The sequence below is a fragment of the Tyto alba genome, unplaced genomic scaffold (genome assembly GCF_018691265.1).
Source record: "Tyto alba isolate M040663 unplaced genomic scaffold, T.alba_DEE_v4.0 Super-Scaffold_9, whole genome shotgun sequence".
NCBI classification, from domain to species: domain Eukaryota; kingdom Metazoa; phylum Chordata; class Aves; order Strigiformes; family Tytonidae; genus Tyto; species Tyto alba.
In genome coordinates, this window is record NW_024881330.1 from 19,902,580 (window position 1) to 19,926,800 (window position 24,221).

Sequence of the window (24,221 nt, forward strand, 5' to 3'; positions counted from 1 at the left end):
ACAGACCAGAGCATACTGTGATTACCCTGTTCTTATATACTTCTCCTGGTATCTGCTATTGGCTACTGTCAGAAACAGGACAAGTAAAATGGACTTTTGGCACATCTCCAGTATAGTTGTTCTTATGTTCTTAAATACTTCATTTCAAGAGACAAAATCTCCATCGACATTTAAAAGTGTTATGCTCACAGAAGTAAAACATAGAGAAAATGCTGGAATGCACTCTGCTCTCTCATTTCGCCTATCATGAATGAACCAGAAACAAGCAAAAAAAACCCTCACAAAGGTAAACGATGCTCTAACTGTCAATAGAAGAAAACATCTCTTTAGGATCCATGTAATGCATTCCCAGCTCAACCATCAGTCCTCTTTGGGGACTATCTGAAGCAGCAGCTGCAGATCTTCACATGTCTCACCAACTCCACCCTGCTTCAGACACAGTGCCAAACTATCTTTTTCAATTCCCTTTAAAACCACCACTACACATATTTAAGTTTAGGACTAGTTGTGTCTTTCTTGGCAGTGCTAGCAATATATTCAATGAAATATACACACGTCACCTCAGAAAATTCACCCAATTAGTAGATACTTCATTTGGTGAGCAATTTTCCCTTTTTCAACTTAAAGCAGCCTTTATATAAATGTAAAAAGCTGCAAAAACTCCACAGGAGGTCTCTGTTCAAAACTAATGCACAGCTACTGCAGGAGTTTTAAAGAATGATCACTGTTCAGGTGATAAATAGATATCCAATGCTCAGATTTAGTGCTCATTATTCTCATCTTGTTTAGTAGAGACAAGTAACTGGGTAAAACAAAAGTTATCTACACAGTCAAGATGGTAGTAATGTACAATGACAGAAAGAGATGCTAGGAAGAATGAACACAGGTAATCATGTTATATAATTGCTGCTTATTTACATGACACCGAGTACTACGATTTTGCTCTGAATCTTTCCAGTATCTGGATTCCCACAGGTCTTCAATCACCTCTTGTGCCTCTTCTGAAACATCTCTGCCTTGGCTAGAAAATGAATCTCAAAACAGTATGGGAAAGTGTAACTTTATGTGACCATATGCATACGCTTGTTCCTGCCCATTCCCATAAACAAGAGTTGTTAGCAAAGTATTTTACAAACCCTGAAAGACAACAGCTTCACCTAGAACACTATCTTGTTCTGAAAATTCTGATTTTTAATTCTCTGTTCATACAATTATATTACTAGACCCATGAAGTTAATGAGATTATCCACATGCCCTAAACTAAGCAAGCATATAACAGTGTCATGTTGTATTAAAAGCTTAGTTGAAAAAGTGGCAAGAAAAACAGCAGAAGAATCATCCCAATAAAGACATCAGATTTTCCATGGATTAGAATTAATGCAGAACTTTGTGTCTTATCTCACTTTCCCCTGGTGTTGATCAAGTGCTCTGCAATCTTCTTGATGACTGATTTGAAGAATCAGGAGAAATTGCAGATGCACTAAGATGACAGTGGAGTGGGTTAGACACCAATCTGTCTTGAACGCATGAACAAAATTTCCTCTCTCATCATCAATCTTCTTTGCACTCTTGGACAGGCCACCTTGAGAAGGGCCCGACTGACAAAAGTATTTACCTATCTAATTAAAATAGATGGGTCTGCATTCCAATTGCTCCCCAAAAGCAGAATCTTTGCCAGGGTAAAATAATGCAAAAAGACATTAAACTTCATCTGATACAGACATATACACATAGTTTAAAAATTTGTCATTTAATATTCATTACAGAATGGAAATAAATAGCAAAATCAGAAAGCTGACTGCCTGCTTAGGAACTGAGTCCTAAATAATTTTGCAGAGCTAGGCTTTCATCTGCTCTCCGTATGTAAAATGTCAGTACTATTTCATCTCACATAGCTGCTGTGGGACAAATGAGAGAGAAAAAAAAAAAAACACACAAAAAAAAACCCACATTCAAGATACTACTTCCACTTGAAAGGTTCTTATGTACAAGCCCCATTCCCAGAAATCAGGACTTAGGTATCAAATAGAAAATACAGATGTATCAATTCCATGCAAATTTCCTACTGAATTTTACACAAGCAATCCATCCAAAACATAAACCTTAATGTAGTATCCAGACCACTAATAAAGATACTGAGAACACCATGAAGATCAGCTTGCAATTTAAAAATGCCTAGAGTTTGAATGTTGCATTGTATTTCATACTGCAATATCATATCAAAGTTTACCCATTGGCTTGTCTGAATTTACAAAGGATACAGCTAAACAATAATTACTTACTTCAAGACTATCAGTCATTTTAAGGGCAGACAGATTCCAGCATTTTTTAAGTAGCACTGTTAAGGATTTAGCCTTATCTCCAGAATGTATGAGGTGTACCTGGGTTTTCTTTAGTGAAAGAACAGAAATTCCATTTTGCTGAACCACAAGTTTGGTTACTTGCAGCATTCAAATGGCATATGACTTCACTATTTGAGCTAAAACAGCTACTGACAGAACTAATACACATGAGGTACTACAGGGAGTAAGAGACATTTCACCAGTAGGCCTCAAAGCTATTTACTGACAGCAGAAAATACAGTGCCTCGAGGCAAAATGTGATTTTTTAAAATTATTTTTTTAGGGAAGAGGAAAAAAAAAAAGTGCCCAAGACTTAAATGTTAATACAAATCCCTCTGTTCTGATCTCCTACCCACCCTTCAAGTCATTTGTTCCCCTACATCTGACCTGACCTCTTGTGTTAACTAACCACCTAACCTTCCATTACCTGTCCCTCTCTCCTTTGGTCCTCACACTTCTGCTTCCTTCTCTTTTTACCCAGTTCCTTCTGGATATTTTCTTCCTTCTCCTGCTCATTGCTTGGGTGCAACTCAGAAAAGAAGGGAGTCTCCCTACTTTCTGCCCCTTTCCCACAGCCCTACAGCCATGAGGAGCAACTGCAAGTAAGGCCTGCTTCATCTCTGTAGCCTGGGATAGATCACGCTCAATACAAATGGGATTTTAAGAAGATGTATTTAATAAAAATTCCACCAGTCTCTACTGAAAAAATGAGGCAAAGATTTTCAAATGCCTGTAACTTAGCTAGTTTGGGTGCTTTTCTCATAGTATAATAAAAGCTGCATTCTACCAGGAGCTATTTTCCTGTTGGCATCCAAGGCTTCCCTCCAAAGCAGAGCAGGATGAGGATCTCTCAATGAAATACACTAACAGCAAAAACAAACAAAAAAGTTCTTTCTTCCAACTCTGCTAAATAACCAATCTCCCCTTATTTTGTTCTGAGAAACAGACTAACCATTTTATCTGAAGATCTACAAACAACTCAGCCACTGTTCGGTACCAGTATAAAGATCTCTAATTGGATACTACATTAAATTTCAATTAATAAGAAAGTCCTTACAATGGAAAATGTTATGCAGCCTAAATAACAGAGTAGTCTGACAGCTACAGCTCTAATAAGCCTTCATTTCAACCAAAGTGGACAAGAATGTGAAAGGTTCCCATTCTTATCCTATTAAAATGCACATAAGTTGTTTTTCACAGGAGTCACATTTCATTCATTTAACTCTTTAGAGAAGCAAAACTTACTCAACACCTACATGCTTTGAAAATATGAAACATGATCTCTGAAGTGACAATATTAACATTGCTCCATTGTCAAATGAGTCATCTTTTTTCAGCAGGCAAGCTCATAGTGAGATAAAACATTGAGAGATGATCACCTTTTAAAAACAAAGAGTAATTTGAATTCTATCCTAAGAAATTAAATAAAATAATTACTGCTATTTTGATTTCAGAGGTTTGCATGCAACAAGACGTCATCCCAAAGTATAAATGTCCATTACATAATTTGAATTCAAAGTTCACTTTTCATAATGGAAAAGTCTGCTAGGTGTCTAAAATAAGTAATATTTTGAAAAAGCTTTTTCCATGCTTCTATTTGAAACTGTCAGTCGATGCAAAGTATGATTTTTACATGATTCGTGTGAACAAATGTCTATGCTTCACTTATAGCACTTGCCAAAACATTTAATGTATATAAGCAACTCCATGTGTCAGCAAACCAGAAGAAATTGCTACAAGGTAAGGTGAGCGCCAAGACAAACTCAGCAACAGTTTCTTTTTTAAAATCTCAAAATATTTATTTTCCTACAGCAGCCACATGTGTGTATGGAAATAATTAACAGGTAAAAGACACATAGAAATCTGCACATGACAATTTATCAAAACTTTCTATTTAACTTTCACTCTTCACATGCAAGGCTTAGCCAACCTATTCTATAGTTATACAGCAAGAAACTTTTGCTTTGCATATAACTCCCCAATTCTGCTTTGAGTTCTTAAGAAATCTGACAGATCATGCAACTGCTCTAATATTTACAGCTTATGCTTCTAAATATTACCATTTTATAGATCTTTATGATTTTGTTAAGGAGGAAATCCAAATTAGGTAATGGTCATGCATATTACTTATTTAAATATATCATTTTGTTCTATAAAACTATCCACCAAACCACTCAGATGACGTTAGCCATCTTGAGACAGCTGAAGAGTAAAACTGCCAAAAATGCACACTTCAGATATGTAGTTGATAGAAGTCATTGCAATATGGTGCTCCCTTTTCCACTGGCTTCAGCAGAAGGTCAGAAAATGTGCACTGAGGTGACCTATCTTGTAGCTTCACTGTAGATGGGTTCCATCTTGTTTTTACATGACCGAACACTCACTGTCTGAAACTCTTTAGGCCATACACTGATAAAGTCCATCAACATTTACTACAGACAGCTATGCACCTTGTGCTCAAACTTCTACTCAAAAAACACTATAGACTGTCAATGGACAACTGCAGATCACCTATATTTGTCTCACAAAACACAGTTCAAGTAGTACAGCTCTAGGGAGAGTGAAAAATAAGAGCAAATAATTGAAACTGTTCTTTTTACCCTTTGACAGAAAACTGGAGTTCTATTACTGCTAAAAGACAACAGACTTTAACCTATCACTGTTGTCCGACTGCTTGACTTGGTATTAATGTTTTCAGATGTGTTACCTTGAAAATAATTTTCTAGATTGGTGATTTTAGGTGGTTTTTTTTGGTTGTTGAGTTGTGGTTTGTTTTGGGTTTTTTGTTTTTTTTTTTTTTTTTTTTTTTTTTTTTTTTTGTTTTGTTTTGTTTTGTTTTAATTTGTTTTGTGGGATCTTTATAATGGTTTACTTAGTTGAAGTGATGATACCCAGCTCTGGCATACCCTAGTTACCCCCGGTTAACTGTATTTCTCTGGGGTTTTCCCTCCTGAATAGCAGACCACATCAAATAAGCTGACTGAAGAAAGGCAGAGGTTCAAAACACACCAAGGAATATTTACATGAGATTGCCAAAACATCTGCAATATCCCAGGTATTGCATTTATATAGAAGTTTACCTAATAAAGAGAACCAGTTCCTCAAAACCAAATAACACAGAAAAACATATACCCTCAAACAGACAGTGTTTAATAATTAACTGACTTTGCAACGTGTGATATAAAAATTTGGAACTCCATAGTTTCTTCATGTTTCTAGATTTATCCTTGTGGAAAAAATGCATGAAAATGTATTGCTACAAGTTTCTCTAGACTATCATTTTGGCATCTAATAGCTCAAGGTGGCCTACACAACAAGTATTCAAAAAATGCGTAACAGAAAAGTACAGTCTGTCTCAGATTTTGTTTTATATCATTGGCAAGCTTTATAGTATTTTGACTCAAAAGCTAGTAAAATGTCCCAGACAACAAATCAAAATAACTGCTATTCAAGCACTACCTGAGTGTATTCATACTTAATCTTTAAGTAAGATTAAGCATTAGGAAGACAGAAGACACATGGCAGACTGTCTTGGTCCTTTAAATACTGAATACTCAGGGCAAATGGAAAAGATGAAAGAAGGCCCAATCTAAACCCTACTAAGACAGCTAGGAAGGTTGCTAGTTATAAACCTGTCTTCTAAATTCAATGCTTAAGCAGATATTACATGACGTCTTCTCATCATGAAACAAATTTAATTTGTTCTAATGAAGATAACAGGTTATTATGCTAGGAAACTGAAGGAAACAAATACAGTAGAACAGACACATTTTTTCCACAGTAAAATCCACAAAATGGTATCACAATTTCAAACAATAAATCACTGCTGTTCAGAAAAATCTTTTAAACTTACTGTGTTAGTTGAATCTTCTTGTAAAATTCTATCATATAACTGGATAGCATCATCATACCTGTTCAAAGAAATCATTCGCATTTATTTCTGCTAAGACAGAACTCCTGACTTTTTGACTGTCCTTGCAATACTTCATAACCCTCCTGCACTTTTTATACTGAATATATTTAAGCAAACCGTATTCATACAAAATTCTCTGGAGTGAGTGCTAAATATGAACAGCAGTATTTAATGTCACCAAGTTAACAAAATACATGGCAAGTGCTTCATGGAATACTGTTTCAGCAGCAACTTATATATTTTACAGCCAAATTCTTACTCTCCTATATGGACAGCATGGTCTCATATAGGACAGTATGTAGGTCCTATACAGACCTGTACTCTCCTATATTAAACTCCTATTCTGTACTCTCCTATGGAACCAATAGGTCCAATCAGCACATACCAACTCTCCCTTTCAACTCTCCCAAGAAACAGAAACCCCGAAATTTGAAAGGGCATCCAAAATAATGATTTTTCACTTCATTATTATAATTTAAAACTTCATGTAAGTTTCTTCAGTTATGATTTTATAAAGTATAAGCAGCTGTGTACAGTAAACTGGGACGATTCACACAAGAGTCCACCCCTAGACTATACCGTAAATCTTGAAAGAAAATGTTTTCCACCACCACTACATAGGTTGGATTAATTAGTTCTGCTATTTGAAGTATGCTCAAAACAGGTTACTCCAAATGCTTTAAACCTTCTGGGAAACAGATCTGTGTGTTCAGCCAGCTGTGTACATGACCCAAACTGGACGAATGAAATAATTCAATTCAAAACACAATGGACTGCACAGCTGTTATGCTATCACCACATAACTAGGGCATGCTTTGTGTCTTCATGTATAGTTTGACAAGTAGTTTTTCAGAGGTACTGTTGATTGATTTTGATGCTACATATCCCCTTCTCACCTTGGACACCCATTTACATACTCACTGCTCCCTAAGAACTGCTGATATGAGCATAGCTCAACTGTCCAGGCCAGTTATCACAAGGTATGAGAACAAATGTGAAAGGAAACACAAAAGCAGAAACGAGTAGAAAGTGATGGCTACAGATTTGAGCTGACATGATATAAAATGCTGTATTCATGTTCCCTGTTTGTTGCTACTTTATCTAATGTATTTTATAAAACTGAACACGATGCCCATAATCCCAGTTTTACAGGGTGAAGTTCCAGAATACTATTCTTTTCATTAGCAAGTGTCTACGGGGATGTCTCAGTCTACAGGGATGTTCTTCAATATTTCCTCTTCCTGCTGGGGAAGGCAGGATCTTATCAACTCCTAGAAGTCACACAGAATTTAACAAGAAGCTCACTTCTTCAATTGAAAATGTGATCCCTCCAGCCTAAGTCTCCCTAGCCTTCATTTATAGTCAATAGAGAGAGCAAGGCTTCTCCAGGGCATGGCTTAGAGGACCAGCAGATGGGTTCCTGCTCAAGGCAACCCAGAGCTGAAGCCTCTTTTCCCTCTGACTTCTGCAGAAAATCTACGAAGATGAAACCTTGACTTTCGTTAATGCATCTTTTCCCCTGATATTCCAATCTCAAGGATTTGACCTGACAGTTTGTCAAGAATTTTTATGAGCACTTTTGGAAAACTGTGGCTCAATCTCACTTCGTTGCTGAAACAACACGTAATGTTTGTGCAGCAGTCATTTCCCACAAAGATCTGTTCCCATGCAATAACATCTTCAATGCAGTCATGTAAACCTGAACAGAACTATTATCTTTTGCACCTCTGAATAGGTTTCAGGAAGGGAACAAATCTGCTGCCATTCTCTCACTGTCCTCCTACTCTACATCAAATGAAGACAGAAAGAGAGCTAAGTTTAATGGAAATTTTTCACAAATGTGTATTTGATATAAAGCAAGTGTGAAACATGGAACATCCAGTTGCCCTGACTCTGCTTCTGTGCTTATGGAATCCAATTCTCACTTTTTGATCCAAGCAATGGACATTCATTCATGGCTCATATTGAATAACATTTTAAAAGTTAATTTTGCAAGGATGCAATGGATGAAGAACATCTGCTCAATAAATAAATTACAAAAAAAGGCATTCAGGGGTTTACTTCTAAGCTCCAATTCTTTCAAATCAAGATGACCCAAAAGCTCCAAATCTCACCAACTCTGTATGTAAAACGTGGCATGGAAAGGATTTGTTAACATTTAAAGGCACTGGAAGCTCTTCTCAACAGTGAAGACAAGTGCTTTAGAATAGAGTGCTTATATCAAAGATGTATGTAAACGAAAAAGGTGGGCAGTAAAGCCAACCTCAAGTCCTGAGTTCATTCCTCTTGGAAAACTGTAAAGTTTTAAACTGTTCATTATTTTAATAATTCCTGTTAAACTTAGTATGTTATAACCCTCTTACAGGTCATTTCAAAAAGGTCAGTCCAGTTTCCTGGTTCTGCCATTCTATTCCATATGGTTTTTTGAGTTGCTATAACTAACTCTATAGATTTAATCCTTATTAGGTTCTACGTAATTTATCCACACTCAGAAAACAAGGGAAAAGAGATAAATCCTGCAGTAATTAGGAGCATAGGAGAACAATGAAGGCAAAAAAATTCTGGCCCTGATTTTCACATGCTACTCTAGGTCTGCAAGATGACACGTATACCTCTCAGACTTTGTTATAAAAGTGCCTACTGTTTTACTGCATAATAACTTATGTTGTTAAGAGATCTTTTTAATCCATGAAGTCTGATGGGAAGATTGCAAAAATGTAACACAGCATGATAGATGCAAAAATGCAATAAAAATGTCTGAACATTATAACACGATCATGCACGTCATTATTTTCTATAAAGAAACTGCCCAGCATTGCTTCACTGTGTTTTTATAGTGCCTGAATTCCTTTATATGAAATAGCAAGCACCCTTCCAGACAAAAAGTACATGATTTTTAAACTCAGGTTTTACCTTTCCATAGCTTCAAATCTCATTCCAGTTAATCGTTTAACTCTGTGGCTCCCAGGAAACTGCCGCCTTAGTTCCTGAAGACAAAACTATACAAACAAAACCAAAAATACTATTGTGAATATAATTATTGACATGAAAACTGAGAGACATAAAAAAAAGTAGTCCTTGGTTGATGAATTCACCAACCTGAAATGGCACTTCTAAGTAAAAGCAAATACCAATTTTTGTAACAGGCAATAAAATGTATTGATAAAGAAAACCTCGGAAACTTTGTCTGTTAGAAGACTAATTCTAAGAAATATTTTCCATATAGGTCATTAGATTGTCAGGCCTTCCTGGAAATAGTTATTTCCCCAGAAAATTAAACTCACCTACTAAAACAGTTCTGATACTATTAAAACTTGAAGGCTACTTAGTTGCTTCATAATAACACAAGCCAGTATAAAAACCAAAATAAAGACGGTAAGAGCTTATGTGATGGTTCTTTAATAAATGGATATCTTACAATGGAACAAACTATGCTAATACTATGCTCTGTGTTTGTTTTTAAAATAAAAGTTGAAGTCCAAAGAAAATGTTTGTCACTGGCTTGGGTTGAGATTGCTGGCAGATCAGGCACAGCTTCTAACTCCTGCAATCAATGAGACACCTGGGCTGGATAAAAGCAATTCATCACAGGCAGATTTCTCTGGATTAGCAAAAAAAAAGATGTTTGGTAGAGGGATTGAGTCACAACTTCCCCAGAGCAAACTAACTCTAACCATATCATGAATGTGGCTAGATAGCATTGCAAAGTTTGTAACTGATTCATTACGGTGGAGGGCAGGACAGTCCCCAGGCTCTCAAAAAGACCAGTGGTTTGAATCACATTACAAGGTTCACACAGAATCCTCATTTTTCCAGGCATTTATTTATACAACTCAGCATATAAACTTGCTCTTCATACCTAAGGTTTTAGCAGAGGCCTATCTACATAATCTGTTCCACTGCATCACATCCACTGGTCAAAGGAAAAATACAGAAGCAAATCCATAAAAATTAGTAGGTTCCCTCTCTGTTTCTGTATACAAACATGTTGCTAGAGCACAGCAAAAAGAAATATTCACATCTATCCACACACACAAAAATAGAGAAGAGAGAAAGGAAAGAGTAATCAAAGAAGTAATGCTTAGCCCCGAGTTAGCACAGAGTATTTGCATCATTATCATTTTAGTTTTCAGTGAACCAAGATCTCAACAATGCAATTTCACATAGCAAGATCAGGTTTAGTACAGAAATCATTTACTGGCACTCCGAGGGATGTATAGGTAGACTGCTGCTGCTCTGGACAACAGTGTCATAAAAATCTACAGGTACTTAGCAGCACGTTACATGACCTCTGAACTAATTTGTGAATGTTCTTAAGAGACAGGAAAACTTACATAAAACTCCAGAAAAGTAGTTTCACTCCAGCTTTTACAACCCAAACAAGCTCCTAAATTTTAAAAATAACTTTTGCAGACAATAAATCCATCCTGTGGCCCAGTGATCTAGGAATCTCAAAGGACAGTAATTTTCAGTATGAAAACATGCACTGCTTTTCTCCAATAAAATTTTTAAATGTCAAAAATTGTAACATTTGCAATAGTACTAAACTTCACAAGCTGCAGACGGACTTTCACATCTAGAAAAACCCCAACGACAATATAAAAAAGCTCATGAAGTAGTACTCAAGTGCAGGAGTACTACAAAACCAGAATTGTTCACAGTAGATATGACTATATGATCATTATTCAATTGCATGCAGCACCCACAAGGCCAAAATAAACTCCTGTAGTGTATCAGACACAATAAAAGTGACATGCAAAGCTGTGAGACAGTCACAAACAACTCACTGCAACTCTTTAGAAAACAAAAGTGCATGAATGAAGTACACTAGCTGTATCTTCAAAATGTTCTGGACTCTGCAGCACTGAATGTTCTCTTTTAACCTTTAGTCCCCATAATTATTTACGTTATTGAGGACTGGTTCTGCACTATGTCAATAATCTACTTTCTAGATTCTCTCAGAAACTCAGAAGTTACAATGACAAATCTCATTTGTATGTGAAAGTTTAATTTGCTTTCTGACTTTTTAATCATGTCAGTTTTTAATTTTAAAGGTCTGACAAAGGCAAAGAAATATAAATCTGGACTTCAAGTAAAACATTGGTAGTGCAAGTGCCTGCCAATAGTAGGTGATTTCACTAAAACATGCACATGAAAGAACTGGCTAATTGCAGTAGGGGCATGCATTACACAGAGGCATTTTGTGCAGGACATAGAGGACAACAGTAATAAAAACAGGAAAGAAAAAGAAAAAACAAAAATCAGATAGATGACTGAGAACCATCTCAGCCTCCTCATTTGGAGCAGATGAGACTTATCCCCCTAAGCAAAATGCATCACAGCTGTCAAAAGCTCATTGCTAAAAAACAGAAGTTCCAAAGTTGTTTGTCTACCCTGGGGCTACAGCTGTAGCAAAAAGCCACATATGATGTTGACTTGTTTGAATTAACTACTTCTTTATTATAAATCAATCAGTCTTAAAAAAAAAAAAACAAAACAAAACAAAAACAAAAACTAAGGTCCCCTCTAAGCTTTTAACCTCCTTTCTGAGCTGCATATAAAATGTAGCACTCCCTCATCTCAAGCAATATTCCTTAGAGGGCACAGAAACTGAAATTTAAAATCCCTGCCAAGATTAGTAAAAATAAATAGTGTTTCACAACTGATCTTTCAACACTGGCTCCCTCAACAATTTTCTGAAAGTCTTCCTAAAAAGACCCTGAAAATAAAGACCAAAACTGTTTTAGATATAAATCAGAACACAGAAATGTATTTATTTAAACAGTAAGTCTATTTGTTTTTGTTTAAACAGACAGCTATACTACAACAGCATTTTCTTCTGAGGAACAAAAGAAAGGGAAGTTCAATGGGTTCATGACAAGTTCAGAGTGTTGTGCTGTATTTTCCAGTGTAGTTCATTTTACCATATACATATGGGACGCAAGATAAACTTGTCTAGTTCTGCCTACTTTCAAATTGCCCTTCTCCCAACTACATCCTCCAGTCTGACCCCTTGTATATCACAGGCCCTTAAGTTTCACCCAGATGACATCATATGAAGCTCAAAGACTTTATGGGGTATTTTGCCATTTGACAGAGAACAAGGCACTGGAAGAATAATCCCCACAAAAGACCTAGGCTCCTGAAAATATCTTTCTTTTTATTCAGAATAAGCTCAAGCTTGCAGGTCTTCAGGGCACAAGACAAGCTCATGGGTTTTTTCCTAGTGTTTTGTGAAGGAGGGATGAAAAGATTATTAAAATTTGCCTGCAAAACACACTTTTGCCATTTTGAGTTGCTGCCTTTACAGGTTAAGCTTCATTGGGTTTTTTGCTTGTTTTGGTGTTTTTTTTAATTTTTAATCTACTGAACAGGTGTTACAGTTCTAAATAAACTAATTTTATCTGAATTATTTGTATAATTCAAATAAATTTGCATACAAATTGACTAAACTCAAATATTCATTAAACATATTTTTATCAAGAACCACTGAATAATTTAGATTGCAAGGGACCTTTGGAGGTCACCTGCTCCAAATCCCCACTCAAAACAGAGATAGCTTCCAAGTGAGTGCAGGTCTATGTCCCAATCCATTTCTGAGCATCTCCAAAGGAGATTCCACAGCTTCTCTGTGCCACTTGTCCCAACGTGTTCACTAAACCCAGTGTCAAAAACGTTTTCCTAATATCTAATTGGAATTTCCTTTGTTGTAGCTTATGTCTCTCACACTTGTCTTTTGCTGCACATCTACAAAAATCTGTCTCCATCTTCTTTATGCCTTCCCATTAGTACATATTCAAGGATAGCAATAAAATCCCTCCTCTTAGCATTCTCAAGACTTAATAAACCCTGACCTCTCAGACTTTCCTTATACATTATGTAGTCCAGCTCCTTATTCCTCTTGAAGACTTGCTCCAATATGTCAATGACTTTCTTTGATGATAGCCAACATGACATATAATATGATATGCATGACAGGGCATTTTACCTCAAAACATTCAAAAAACCAACATCATTTGAGAGGTTTTCAATAAACACACACTCTCTGTACAATATGGCAACTTCACTATTATTCTTGACATTTAGCCCACACCAGACTAGCTGTAAATATTTTCATGGCTATTGGAAGAGACATGATCTGTCTAAACAAAAGTTACACATTAGAGAAGGTGGGTGGAGGCGGTTTCTTCCCAGCAGTGTATTTCTCGATAGATATTCTACAAGTCCAAGCTATGGAATTCAGAATATCCTATAACAGTCCAGAGAACTATCTGGAAGAGATACCCAGGAAGAAAACCTAAAGTCTGAGGGGAAAGTCAACTTGAAAACTTACCAATGCCAAATCATCTCGACTGCAGTCCAGGGCAGCAATCATCACCTGTTCATATATTATCCAAACTGGACACAAAAGAGACATTAAATACAGATAATTGATTTTTTTTTTTTTTTAGATAACAGGAAACACCTACAATGTAAATAAGATTAATGAATTGTCTGTATATTTTTTCCCTTCTACTCCCATGGACCACTACTGAAACAGGAACATTTTAAGAAACTGCTGGGATTAATTAAAAACACATTTAAGCAATTTTATTGCTTTTAGTAACAAAGTACCATTTGACATCTTGAAAGGCAAAAAAGCTCTACTTCTCTCCTTTTCCTAACATTATAGCTGCAGTCTTCTAGGCAAATCCCCATTAGGACTTGCTCTCTGATCAGCCCTGGAGAACAGCCACTTGGGTTATAAAGAAAACAAATTTCCCTTAACTGCTTCACTGCTGAAAGTCCTACAAATGTTGCCTTCTTCCTGGAGTTGAACAATTCTCTAAATCAATGACAGATTACATTATTTGTGTTCTAGGCCAACTGAGTTCTTGAACATAAAAGAACTTAACAATGTAGCTCCACAAGCTGCAGAAAGGAGAGTTTATAGTAGGGGGAAACATGTAATGCAGGTATTAGAAGTACTAAGTGTTTTGAACTGATGTAAATACAATCAGGCGAACTTAGTATTTCACAAAACTGAAACAGAAGCAAATGTCTTCCAAAATAAAAATATAAAATAATAAAAAAAAACAAAAGCCTTCTCATTTTCAAAAAGTTTCTATGATATGAATTTCCACTATTTTTAAAAGAAAATACTATTTCTGGCTAAGTATACAAAAGAAGAGAAACAGGCATTAATTTGCCTGCAATCCGTCTTCCCCACTGGAACTATTTGTAAGGCATATATTCTATTTTTATTATATAACCTATACATTTTTTTCCATCAGTATAAAAATACATAGATAGATACAGACAAAAGACAGATAACATATATCCATGATATACAGTATAAATTATCTTTTCAAAAGAATTATAAACACAAGAGTAAGATACTTTTATAGTTTATGAAATGGTTCTCCGCATTCGATCAAACCTCTACTTTGATACTCTAACCCTAGCACAGGTTAGTGTCATGTATCAGGCAAAAGAACACTTGCAAGTGAATGAAGTAACTAGTCCAAAAGGGTTTTTATAATCTGTACTAGGGCTTTCTTGTTTAAGCTTTAAAAAAAAAAAAAAAAAAAACCACAACAAAAAAGCCAAAGGTCTTATTCCTCTACTTTGAAGTCCAATTATAGCTTTGGAATACTGACTGTCTATAAGAAAATCCCAACTTTTCATTAAAAATATGATGTGCATAACAGTATCCCTGTTCCTTAGATTGAATATTCAGTAAGTTATTTTTATTCTAAAAATTCTAACAATAATTTTTCCCCCCATCACATTGGATGTCTTCTACCTGAGGAGGCAATTTAGAGAGATACCCATATAATCTACCCCATTGCATTCATTATTTTCTATTCTATATGCATTCTGAAATTAGCCAATGTAATATGCAGATATTTTATGAAAACACATGAAGCAACAAGAATATCATCCATCAAATACAACTTATTCACCTTCCATGGCTACTCAAGAAAGAATTCTAGGTCTACCATAGGTGTTTGGGGTTTTTTTTCTGGTTGTTTTTTGTTTGTTTGTTTTAAAAGCTGTATACAGTCACCATTCTGAAACTACTTTAAAACAAAACAAAAAAACAAATATGGATGCAAATATGTGAATAGATTTCTGATACTTTTATGCATTGGCTAAGAACCGCAGGAACATTGCAGCTCATTTATCTAATGAGAATCCTGAATGTTAAATTTATGAAAGAATAAAATACACATATCTTGAAAAGAAGGAAAAACTCAATACTGAGAAGAAAGGAATGTCTCAGTCTGTATTACTGAGAACAGTGTTTCAGAAAGGTATCGGTAAGATCTGAGAGGAATATCAAGCTCCTCAATAATTTCTTACTTAAATACCATTCTCATAAATTACTAGTAAGACGGTAAGAAGAAAGTGAAATCAAGGTTAGTTCTGAAAGATCTTCTAAAGCAGAGGTAACCTACCACAACTCTCTTGCAGGTGGGTGTATTAAGCCTACCTATGCAGTTTAAAAACAAGCTTGTTACTCACAGTTACAGTGCAAAATGTCCTCACAGTGCAGTATCTTCTTCAGGCACTTAACTTCCAAACACACTCCATGACTTACTGCTATGCATAGGGGTGTCTTCAATACATGATACTTTGGGTAGAATATCCATGTATTTATACGCAAAAAATGTATAACGTTTGCAGTGGCCAAATTCCTTACAATGGAAAGAACTCCAGAACAGAATTACAGCTCGGAGCATGCAAGGCAGAACCAGAGCAAAACACTGATATGAAACAAATACTATCTACCAAATCCCAAACTCAATACTGAAAGATTCCTCACCTGACAAGAAAGGGAGGCAAAGTGTCTTTCTGAAATGACTATGTGGATTTTAATACCTGGAACACTGTATGAAGTTAAGTATTTGCATTAGCTGAAAAAAGTTATTCATATGGAACACTGTAATTTTTATTAGTAAATACAAGGTACTACTGTGGCTGCTAAAATCCACTTCTGACTATATAACAGCAGTTAATAAAATAAAAGAACTACAGAGAAATGTATCACAGAAAGTCTGTATTAAATTACCTGAATTACAAAAAAGGGAAAATTAGAAAGAAGAATAAGCATTAAAATAAAAACCTGTGTGAGATTAATATGAAAGCTTATACAATCTTGACAGCACTTTGTTATACTTTGTTTTATTTTATGCTTATAGTAAACAGTGCTATTGTGCTGTGGCACGTTTCTAAACAATTATTGTTTAGTAAGAAGTGTTATATGCAAGCTTTTGTCTACTGAAATTAATACAAGGTAGTTAAAATCCCCTGAAAATAATAATTTCATGAATAGTGGAAATTTAGACTTACCTTCAATTATAGTATCACAAATGTAATATTATAATAAAACCAGCCTTAATATTAATTCCTGCAGTATGTATGACTTAAGGAATAGCTGTCTCTGTTATGAAAAGATACTTTTCAATTTTTCCACAGTGTTGAAGAACAGAGAATCAGTCAAATGACAGCTAGATAATAGTTTCACATAATGGTCTAACTACTAATATAGCAAACTAACAGTTCTAGTAGGTAATCTTTCCATCTTGTCTCACTGCAGCCCATATTTGGGAAACTAATCTAGGAAATCTGGTAGCCTATTACACTAGGAAAGTAATATATATTTCATCAACATAAGCAGATACAGAAAAGCAACACAGACGTACAAAACAGGCTGAAAAGAGAAAACAAAATCAGACAATGGAAGTTTTAAAAATAATGATTGTTTACTTACTGTCATCTCCAAGTTTAGATGAATATTCATTAATTAACTCTTCTCCAACATCCACTATCTGTTCACTGTTTCGGTAGTTTTCTTCCCTCCATTTCCTCATTTTATCACGCATATCTGGAGGCAAAGAAGAGGAAAAAGGTAATACTGAAAAAAAAAGAAAATACTGAGATTTCCAGATAGCAATGGAATTAGAATTTTATTTCTGGAAAATATGTATGTGAAGAATGGGTTCAGAGAGCAATTGATATAAAAGAGTAACTTCTACTAATATTAGAAAACTCCTAGAAACAGATAGGTGTACCAGACCTCTGAAACCGTATCACACAAACAGTGCTCATGTTCTAACACAATCAGTTCAACTTCTAAATCTGCACTCTCCCAGGTTAGTAACATATGCAGTAAAAAAACCTTATACCTAGTTATCCACTAAATAATAAAATTTAACAGACATTACCCATGGTTAGGAAAAATAGGCTATGAGACATTTCTCCCAAGTAGTTTCACAGTTATATCTACGAACAATACTAAAATTTCATTTCTGCTCCAGGTGAAAAAATTTTCACTTAAAATATTAGAAAAACCATGAAAATCCAATCACTGCACATGTTTACCATTGTAAGCAAAATGATGTGAACTTCCACCCTAAAAAGAACCCACACACTCTTATGGAAAGGAGCTGCAAAAAAAAGCAGACACGGAAGTGAAGGCTTTCTACACCAGATAAGTGCCCAAAGGTATAAAAATCATCACTGTCTAGGTAAGATAGAAAAGATGGTTTATTTTAGCATTAGGATTTTTGTTTCGAGAGTGTATTTCCTATGGCTCAGATCTCCAAGAAAGCTGGCATACTCATCAACTCAGCTAGAGAGTGCTACCTAACTTAGGTTTTATTTATCCTCTGGATCTGGAAATTGCTAAGAATGCGATTTTGTAATGACATATACATTTATATACATGTAGATGTTCCATATACAAAAACAAGTTTTGAGAGAACATAAGGAAAATAGTTTTCATTAACAGATAGTGGCTTTACCAATATGAAGGTACCATGACAACTGCTGCCAGTATTATTTTTAAACTTTACAACAGCTGGAAAAACAAACACAACGATAGATCTAAACACTGTTAGTTTTTCTTGCACTTCAAAATGCATAGTTAACATAACTGACAGTTAAAAACTAAGCACTGAACTTTCTTCCATCTACCTGAAGTGATCTCAGATCGTTCATAAGACTGCTATTGTGCTACATTTTGTATTTTGAAATTCAACCAAAACCACCACAGGGTTACATTTCATATGCATGGGTAAAGTTAAATGGTTCTAGACACATGATGGTCCCTGGATATTCAAACTTAGACAGCAAGAATGTGAGAGAACACAAACATTCACAAAAGCTGACAAGTTAAATGCATAAAAATAAATAAGCTGTCTGATTTCTATCCTCTCATTTACTTGGAAATTATCAATGCCTCCATTCCAGTGTGATTCCAAATGGAACACTGTATGAATTATGTATTAACAGAATGCACATCTACCATTCATCACCCAAGTAGAGCATTTACAGCAATGGAAAAAAACTGTAGGACAGAGAATAGTGTATCAGCTGATGACTGAAAAACAAAGTAAAAAAAAAGTTCTCATGAGTGTGAATCTATCAGGAGGTTCATTACTTTTAAAAACACTGAATTTTAAGTAAAAAGTAGAAGAAAATTCTAAAAATGGCAATAAAAACTTATGAAGGTTTTTTACAATGTTGTCAAACAATTTTTTACTGAAGAAAGCTAACAAGAGTCAGCCAATAATAACTTCAATCTTGGAGGTAAATCTACATACAGCACACAATACAAGGTTGGGCAGTAGCAATCTGGGATTTAAAAAAAAAAAAAAAATTGTTAAACAAATGTCTAGTTTTAATTACACTTACTCCTGTCGCGTGTATAGGCTGGTCCCTAGCAACTGATACGTTTGTTTTAGCCTTAGGTTCTCTTCAATTAGCAAGCTTTGCACATATAAATCAAAACACTACCAGACCAAAAGAGTAGATGCACTTGCCACAATGTTTGCTGTTCCCTAAAAACATGCAAGCAGTCTACAGCAAGACAAAAAAAAATAACCTGTGTTTTATTTTTGTGTCTGTTAAGGCATCTGTTAATTAGGCCTGAGCAACCAGATATGAAGTAATCCTCTTAGAATTACTTATACTTCGATTGTTTAGTTGGATCATCATTTTCAAGTCCTCGATATCTAAAAGCACCTGATAAAATGAATGAATTTACCCCTATTAGTAGTGACATATATTGCATACTCCAAAATGTTACCTTAACATATAGTAACTGCTACCAGAGGCAGTCACTCAGCGGCCCCACAACCATTACATTTCTAGAGCTCATTTGTATATTCTTCTGTTCCAGACACCAAATCTTCCACCACACCTCAGCTCCACACACTCTCACATTACAAAGTACAAATCAGACCAAAAAACTCACACATCCCCCAATTCAGCAAGCTTCCCTACAGGCAGGGGGTGGGCAGTGGCCCGGTGCCCGCTCCCTGCGGGTGCTGCCTCTCACCACAACCACTCACCTTTCCAAGCGGCCTCAACTAAAACCTCGGCATCTCACCTTTGCCTGCTGCAATCCCATAAATTCCTATATAAAATCCAGAGCAAGTAATCTGTCCCTTTGATTACTGATGAAAATCAGGAATACCTAAAAGCAAGCAAACACAGCGCAGAACACAACAAAAGCACCTCACCAATGCTTAATTGCACACAGATTATGACAGAGATGAAATGTGACTGTTTTCTACTTCCCAAAGCCTTTCCATACAAACTAAATATGAATTCAGTTTCTAAATCATAGGAAGGAACCAATTTTGACATCTGAAGTGAAGTCTAATGGCTAGAGACATTAAAGGTAGAAGTGTCCAGTTTTTAAATTCATTTGGGATTTTCTCTTTGTTACACATCATGTTTCCCAACAGATAACATTTGCAAGAAAATGGCCTCATATTTAGACTGTTAAACTTCATCTTATAAAGAGTTTTATATTTTCAAAAATTACAAAAAATTCCTTGGAAAAAAGTCTCACGTGAACATGTAACAAAAACTCTTAATGTGCCACTAATTAAGCAGCAATTTTTGAATACAAGAAATAGTAATACTAATTAAATGATCCAGAAAACTTAAGTTAAGCAACAACTATCGTGAGCTGTTAAAAATCTTCCATAATATTCTTTTCACTTGTTTTCAATTTATGTTAAAAGAAATCTAGTTTAGAGAATATGCCATCCCTTTATCTTTTTGGTTTTGATATCCAGTGAAAAACTATTTACTGAAACAAGAGTTGCGATGACAGCATTCAAAGAACTTGAGAAAGCCTGTCTACCACTAGCTGGAAGTCACTGCTTTGTTCTAGCTGTGTTTGAGATCTTAACATTATGATGCTTTTGTGAAAGGTAAAGAAAAGAAAACTTGGTTTATTTTGTCCAATTCTGACAATATATCAGATGAGTTTTCTGTGAAAGCCAATCATTGTTTTATTTGTTCTTGACTACCATGACTGCTTCACTTGCAGATCATGCTGATTCTGCACACACAATCTAACTCGTGTGCTCCAAAACCTCCTCCTTAAATTAAGTGATACAGGTGTATTTTCTTTTTTTTTTAAATGTTCCTACTCATGGGCCAAATTAATCTTTAATGCACCACTGAAACTACGTTAAATATTTATGAATCGTCTCTATAAAGTTCTACATAGCTCCTATAAGAAGCTGCACATCACCAGTTACAACTGACATGCTAACCTAACACACCGTGCTTCTTTGCCAGACCTGCGATTCTTGGCTCCCTGTCACTCCACATAGTTTCTAATTCTTGTAAATATGAAGGAAGCAGGAAATACAACGCCATTTTCTACAGGATAATTAGCAACAGTAACGAGAAAAAAGGAGCAACATATCACCTTCATCTCGAATACATAAGCTGTAAAATACATGATGCATATCCACATATACACATTTCTTTTAATACCATACCACCCTGAAGCCACATTTGGGTCATCTAAGTCCACTGAAGTTAAATGAGAGGTTTTCCTACTCTTCAGATTTCAAAATACACTTTAAAGCTCAAGATACAGCAGCAGACAAAGTAAATAAAGAAAAATAAAGACAACAGCTCCAGCAGCGGAAAACAGTTATTTTCAGTTATCTTTCCTAATCACTGTACAATGCATTTACCTAACATAAAATTTAATCATGGTTAAACTCACCTTTGTCACAAAGAACCTGAGTGAAAAGTGAAGCAAGGCATAAACTATCTTTAATATGTCTCATATTATTCTTCTTCCCTAACCTCCAATAACAGCTTCATCTTTGAGCAATATGTAAGTAAAACCCATCTTGTTTAGAAAGGACTGAGTATATAAAGGACATTTTTCAGACAAATACCAACCACACATTCAGTTTCACAGAAATTAAGCATTTCAGACAAATTCAACGTGAGCTACATTAAATTTCTAGAACTGTGTCCAAGTTCTTTGCTAGGGACTAGGTCACATTGCTGATGGTATTACCCCACCCAGGAAAAGCCTCATTGCACCAGGGATCTGGTTAAAGTACACATGGAGAAGGGAAAAAAGCCTTCTATCTCAGAACAGTCTTTGCATGGTCTGTTGCAGGATTCCATTCATTTTCACTTTTGTTTACATTTCTTGAAATAGAGGAAAAAAACACAGAATTTTTCAAACATGTTCTTCTAAAGCAGAGACACTACCTTGTACCAACACTGATCTTCCTCTACACTCCAACACTTTCATTCGGACATGAACTGGAAGGTATCACCTGAGAAGTTATGATAAAACTACCCAGCTGGTCCCCAAAAATTTCTTGTTTAACATACCCATATGCAAAACCATGCACCTAATCCAATGCCATAAATGTCAATCAAAACTTGAGCACCCTATACCTGGCCTTTACATTAGAGGTTACCTTCTAATAACACCAATTCTGCAATACTCTCAGACAAAACAATCTAGGGCTAAATATGCAGAAATATATCCACAGTGCACAGTGCACCCATGAAAAATCTAATTTCTTTTTCCAATCACTGACACCTGAGAATAACCGCAGGAAAGAAAACCTTAATCTCTGGGTTTTGTAACAATGTATTTTCAAACAAAATAAAAGCTGGAAAAGTTCTTTACATAAACTGTTCTAGAGCAACTTCCGGGAAAGCCTATAAATAACACCAGTAATGCTCCATAAAACCTCTCTTCCCATACAGTGGCCTGACTGTTCTCTATCCAAGCTGAGCTTCACAACCACTGTACCTTCTCACAAGATGTATAAAATAATGGGCAACCAAGCTTTTCCCAAAAACTTGCTGAATTAGTCTAATGACATCATGGTGATGCAAACAAGTATCAGAGCAAAACTACCTATAAACCAACCACCGGACACATTGGCAAGAAAGTCCTCTTCTTCATCCTTAATCATCCAGTTACAAGACTATTTTCTTCAATACCAGTTAAAATATTTTCTAAGATAAATGCAATGTGAGCTGAAAACTGAAAACTGCAAATTCCATTTTGTTTTGATGCAGAGTCCTACAGAAAAAAAGTGCAGGAAAGACAGCATGGGCACTATTTCTGATGGGCAAGTTACTGGCCTCTGCTAAAATACACCCCATACAACGTTCCTCCTCATATCCTCATACTACGGAACCAAACTAACCAATAATCTGTGCTCAGGGAATTATTCTATTTCGCAATTAGCTCTTCACAGAGTAGCAGTAAATAAATAGATAACGAAGATTACATGGCTTCTCTCTCCATGGTCTTTTCTACTATATAAGCTTGTAAGGTATGGGACCACCTAGCTAATGATGCCCCCTTTACAGTCAAAATTCTGAAGAAGTATTAATTTCTTCCAGATAGGAGTCTCGACAGAGCTTGAGTACTGTATGAACTCACATTGGAATATGTACTGCTTACAAGAGAAGAACTATTGAGAATGTCAGGTAAATACTTCAGAAAGTATTGTTACATGAAAAATAAATAATCATGATGATCAAACATATGAAAACTACAAAAACTGGGGGAGCAGGATTTTCAAAACCTTTTATGCCACTTCAGAGCTTCTGGGAATTCCTCCGCAAACGCGCGTCCTCGAGTTTTAGGAAAACATCAGGTAATTTTCAGGCGGTCCAAAAGGTGAACAACGACACCAACTGCTGACCCAGCCACCAGGCCATTTTTTTTTCGTGAGGGCTGTATCGGTACCGGGGGGGGGCGGGAAGCCGGGGCGGCGGGAATGCCGCGCCGCCGGCCCGTGGGGAAACGCGGCTCCGTCCCCACCGGGCGCTTGGGAGAGCAGCCCCGCGGAGCAGCTCACCCCACCGCGCACGGGGGGCAGCCACGGGGCCCTCCCCGGCCGCAGCCCCAGGCGCCCGGCAGCTCCGGAACCGCCGCCCCCCGGCCCCGCCTGGGCACCGCCACCGCCCGGCACCGGGGCCCTGCCGGGGCCCGCCGCGCAGCCGGGCTGCGGGGGCGCCGCAGCCCCCCACGCCGCGCCCGTGGGCCGGTCGGGCCGGGCTCGGGTGCGGCCCCGGCCGGGAAACCGTCGGGGGGAAGCGGAGAGGGGGGAGGCTGCGGCGTTACCTTCCCAAGTCACGTCGTACATCTCCGACACCTTCGCCATCTTGGCGCCCGCCCGCGTGACGCGCCGCCGTGACGGCCCCGGCCGTCATTGGCGGGGAAAGAGGGAGGGAGGGAGGGCGGCGGCGGCGGCGGCGGGGCCTGCCTGCCGGCCTGCCGCCCGGGGCCTGCCGGCCGCCCGGGGACCGCCTCACACGCCGCCCGGGGGGTGGACGACACGACGCGACACACGCGTGCTTGCCTTTTCCCTGGCACCCAGTGCTCGTCCTGCCCGCGGGTCTAGAGGCCCGGTTTAGCCGAATTAAAACACTCGGAGCCTAAACCGGCGCTGGCACTAAGGGCTGCAGATTAATTTCTCGTGTGTTATCATCCACATAAACTTTCCACGTCGTCTTTGGACGGCGCAAAGTTTAGCGCCTCCAAACACACCCCGCGTGAGGAGGCGCGGGTTTGGCTTGTTCTCGGTTTGCCAACTGCCGGTGGGTTTCTCGCCCCTGGGCTCCTGGAGACGGGGCTGGACCGTCCGTTCCTCAGCGTTTGCTCCAGCCGCCCCATG

General features: G+C 37.1%; 1 protein-coding gene across 1 annotated transcript in view; it reads right to left on the reverse strand.

Annotated features, from left to right (window-relative positions):
- The window catches only part of EMC2 (ER membrane protein complex subunit 2), a 44,793-nt gene extending 21,010 nt beyond the window's left edge, over positions 1–23,783 (reverse strand). Inside the window, exons 1-5 of the mRNA XM_033000147.2 lie at positions 23,669–23,783; positions 17,012–17,125; positions 13,589–13,653; positions 9,169–9,254; positions 6,196–6,253 (exon numbers count right to left, since the gene is read on the reverse strand). Of these exons, the coding sequence (XP_032856038.2) occupies positions 6,196–6,253; positions 9,169–9,254; positions 13,589–13,653; positions 17,012–17,125; positions 23,669–23,708 (363 nt within the window). The 5' untranslated portion in view covers positions 23,709–23,783. The remainder of the gene's footprint in view (positions 1–6,195; positions 6,254–9,168; positions 9,255–13,588; positions 13,654–17,011; positions 17,126–23,668) is intronic.
- Positions 23,784–24,221: the final 438 nt, after the last annotated feature.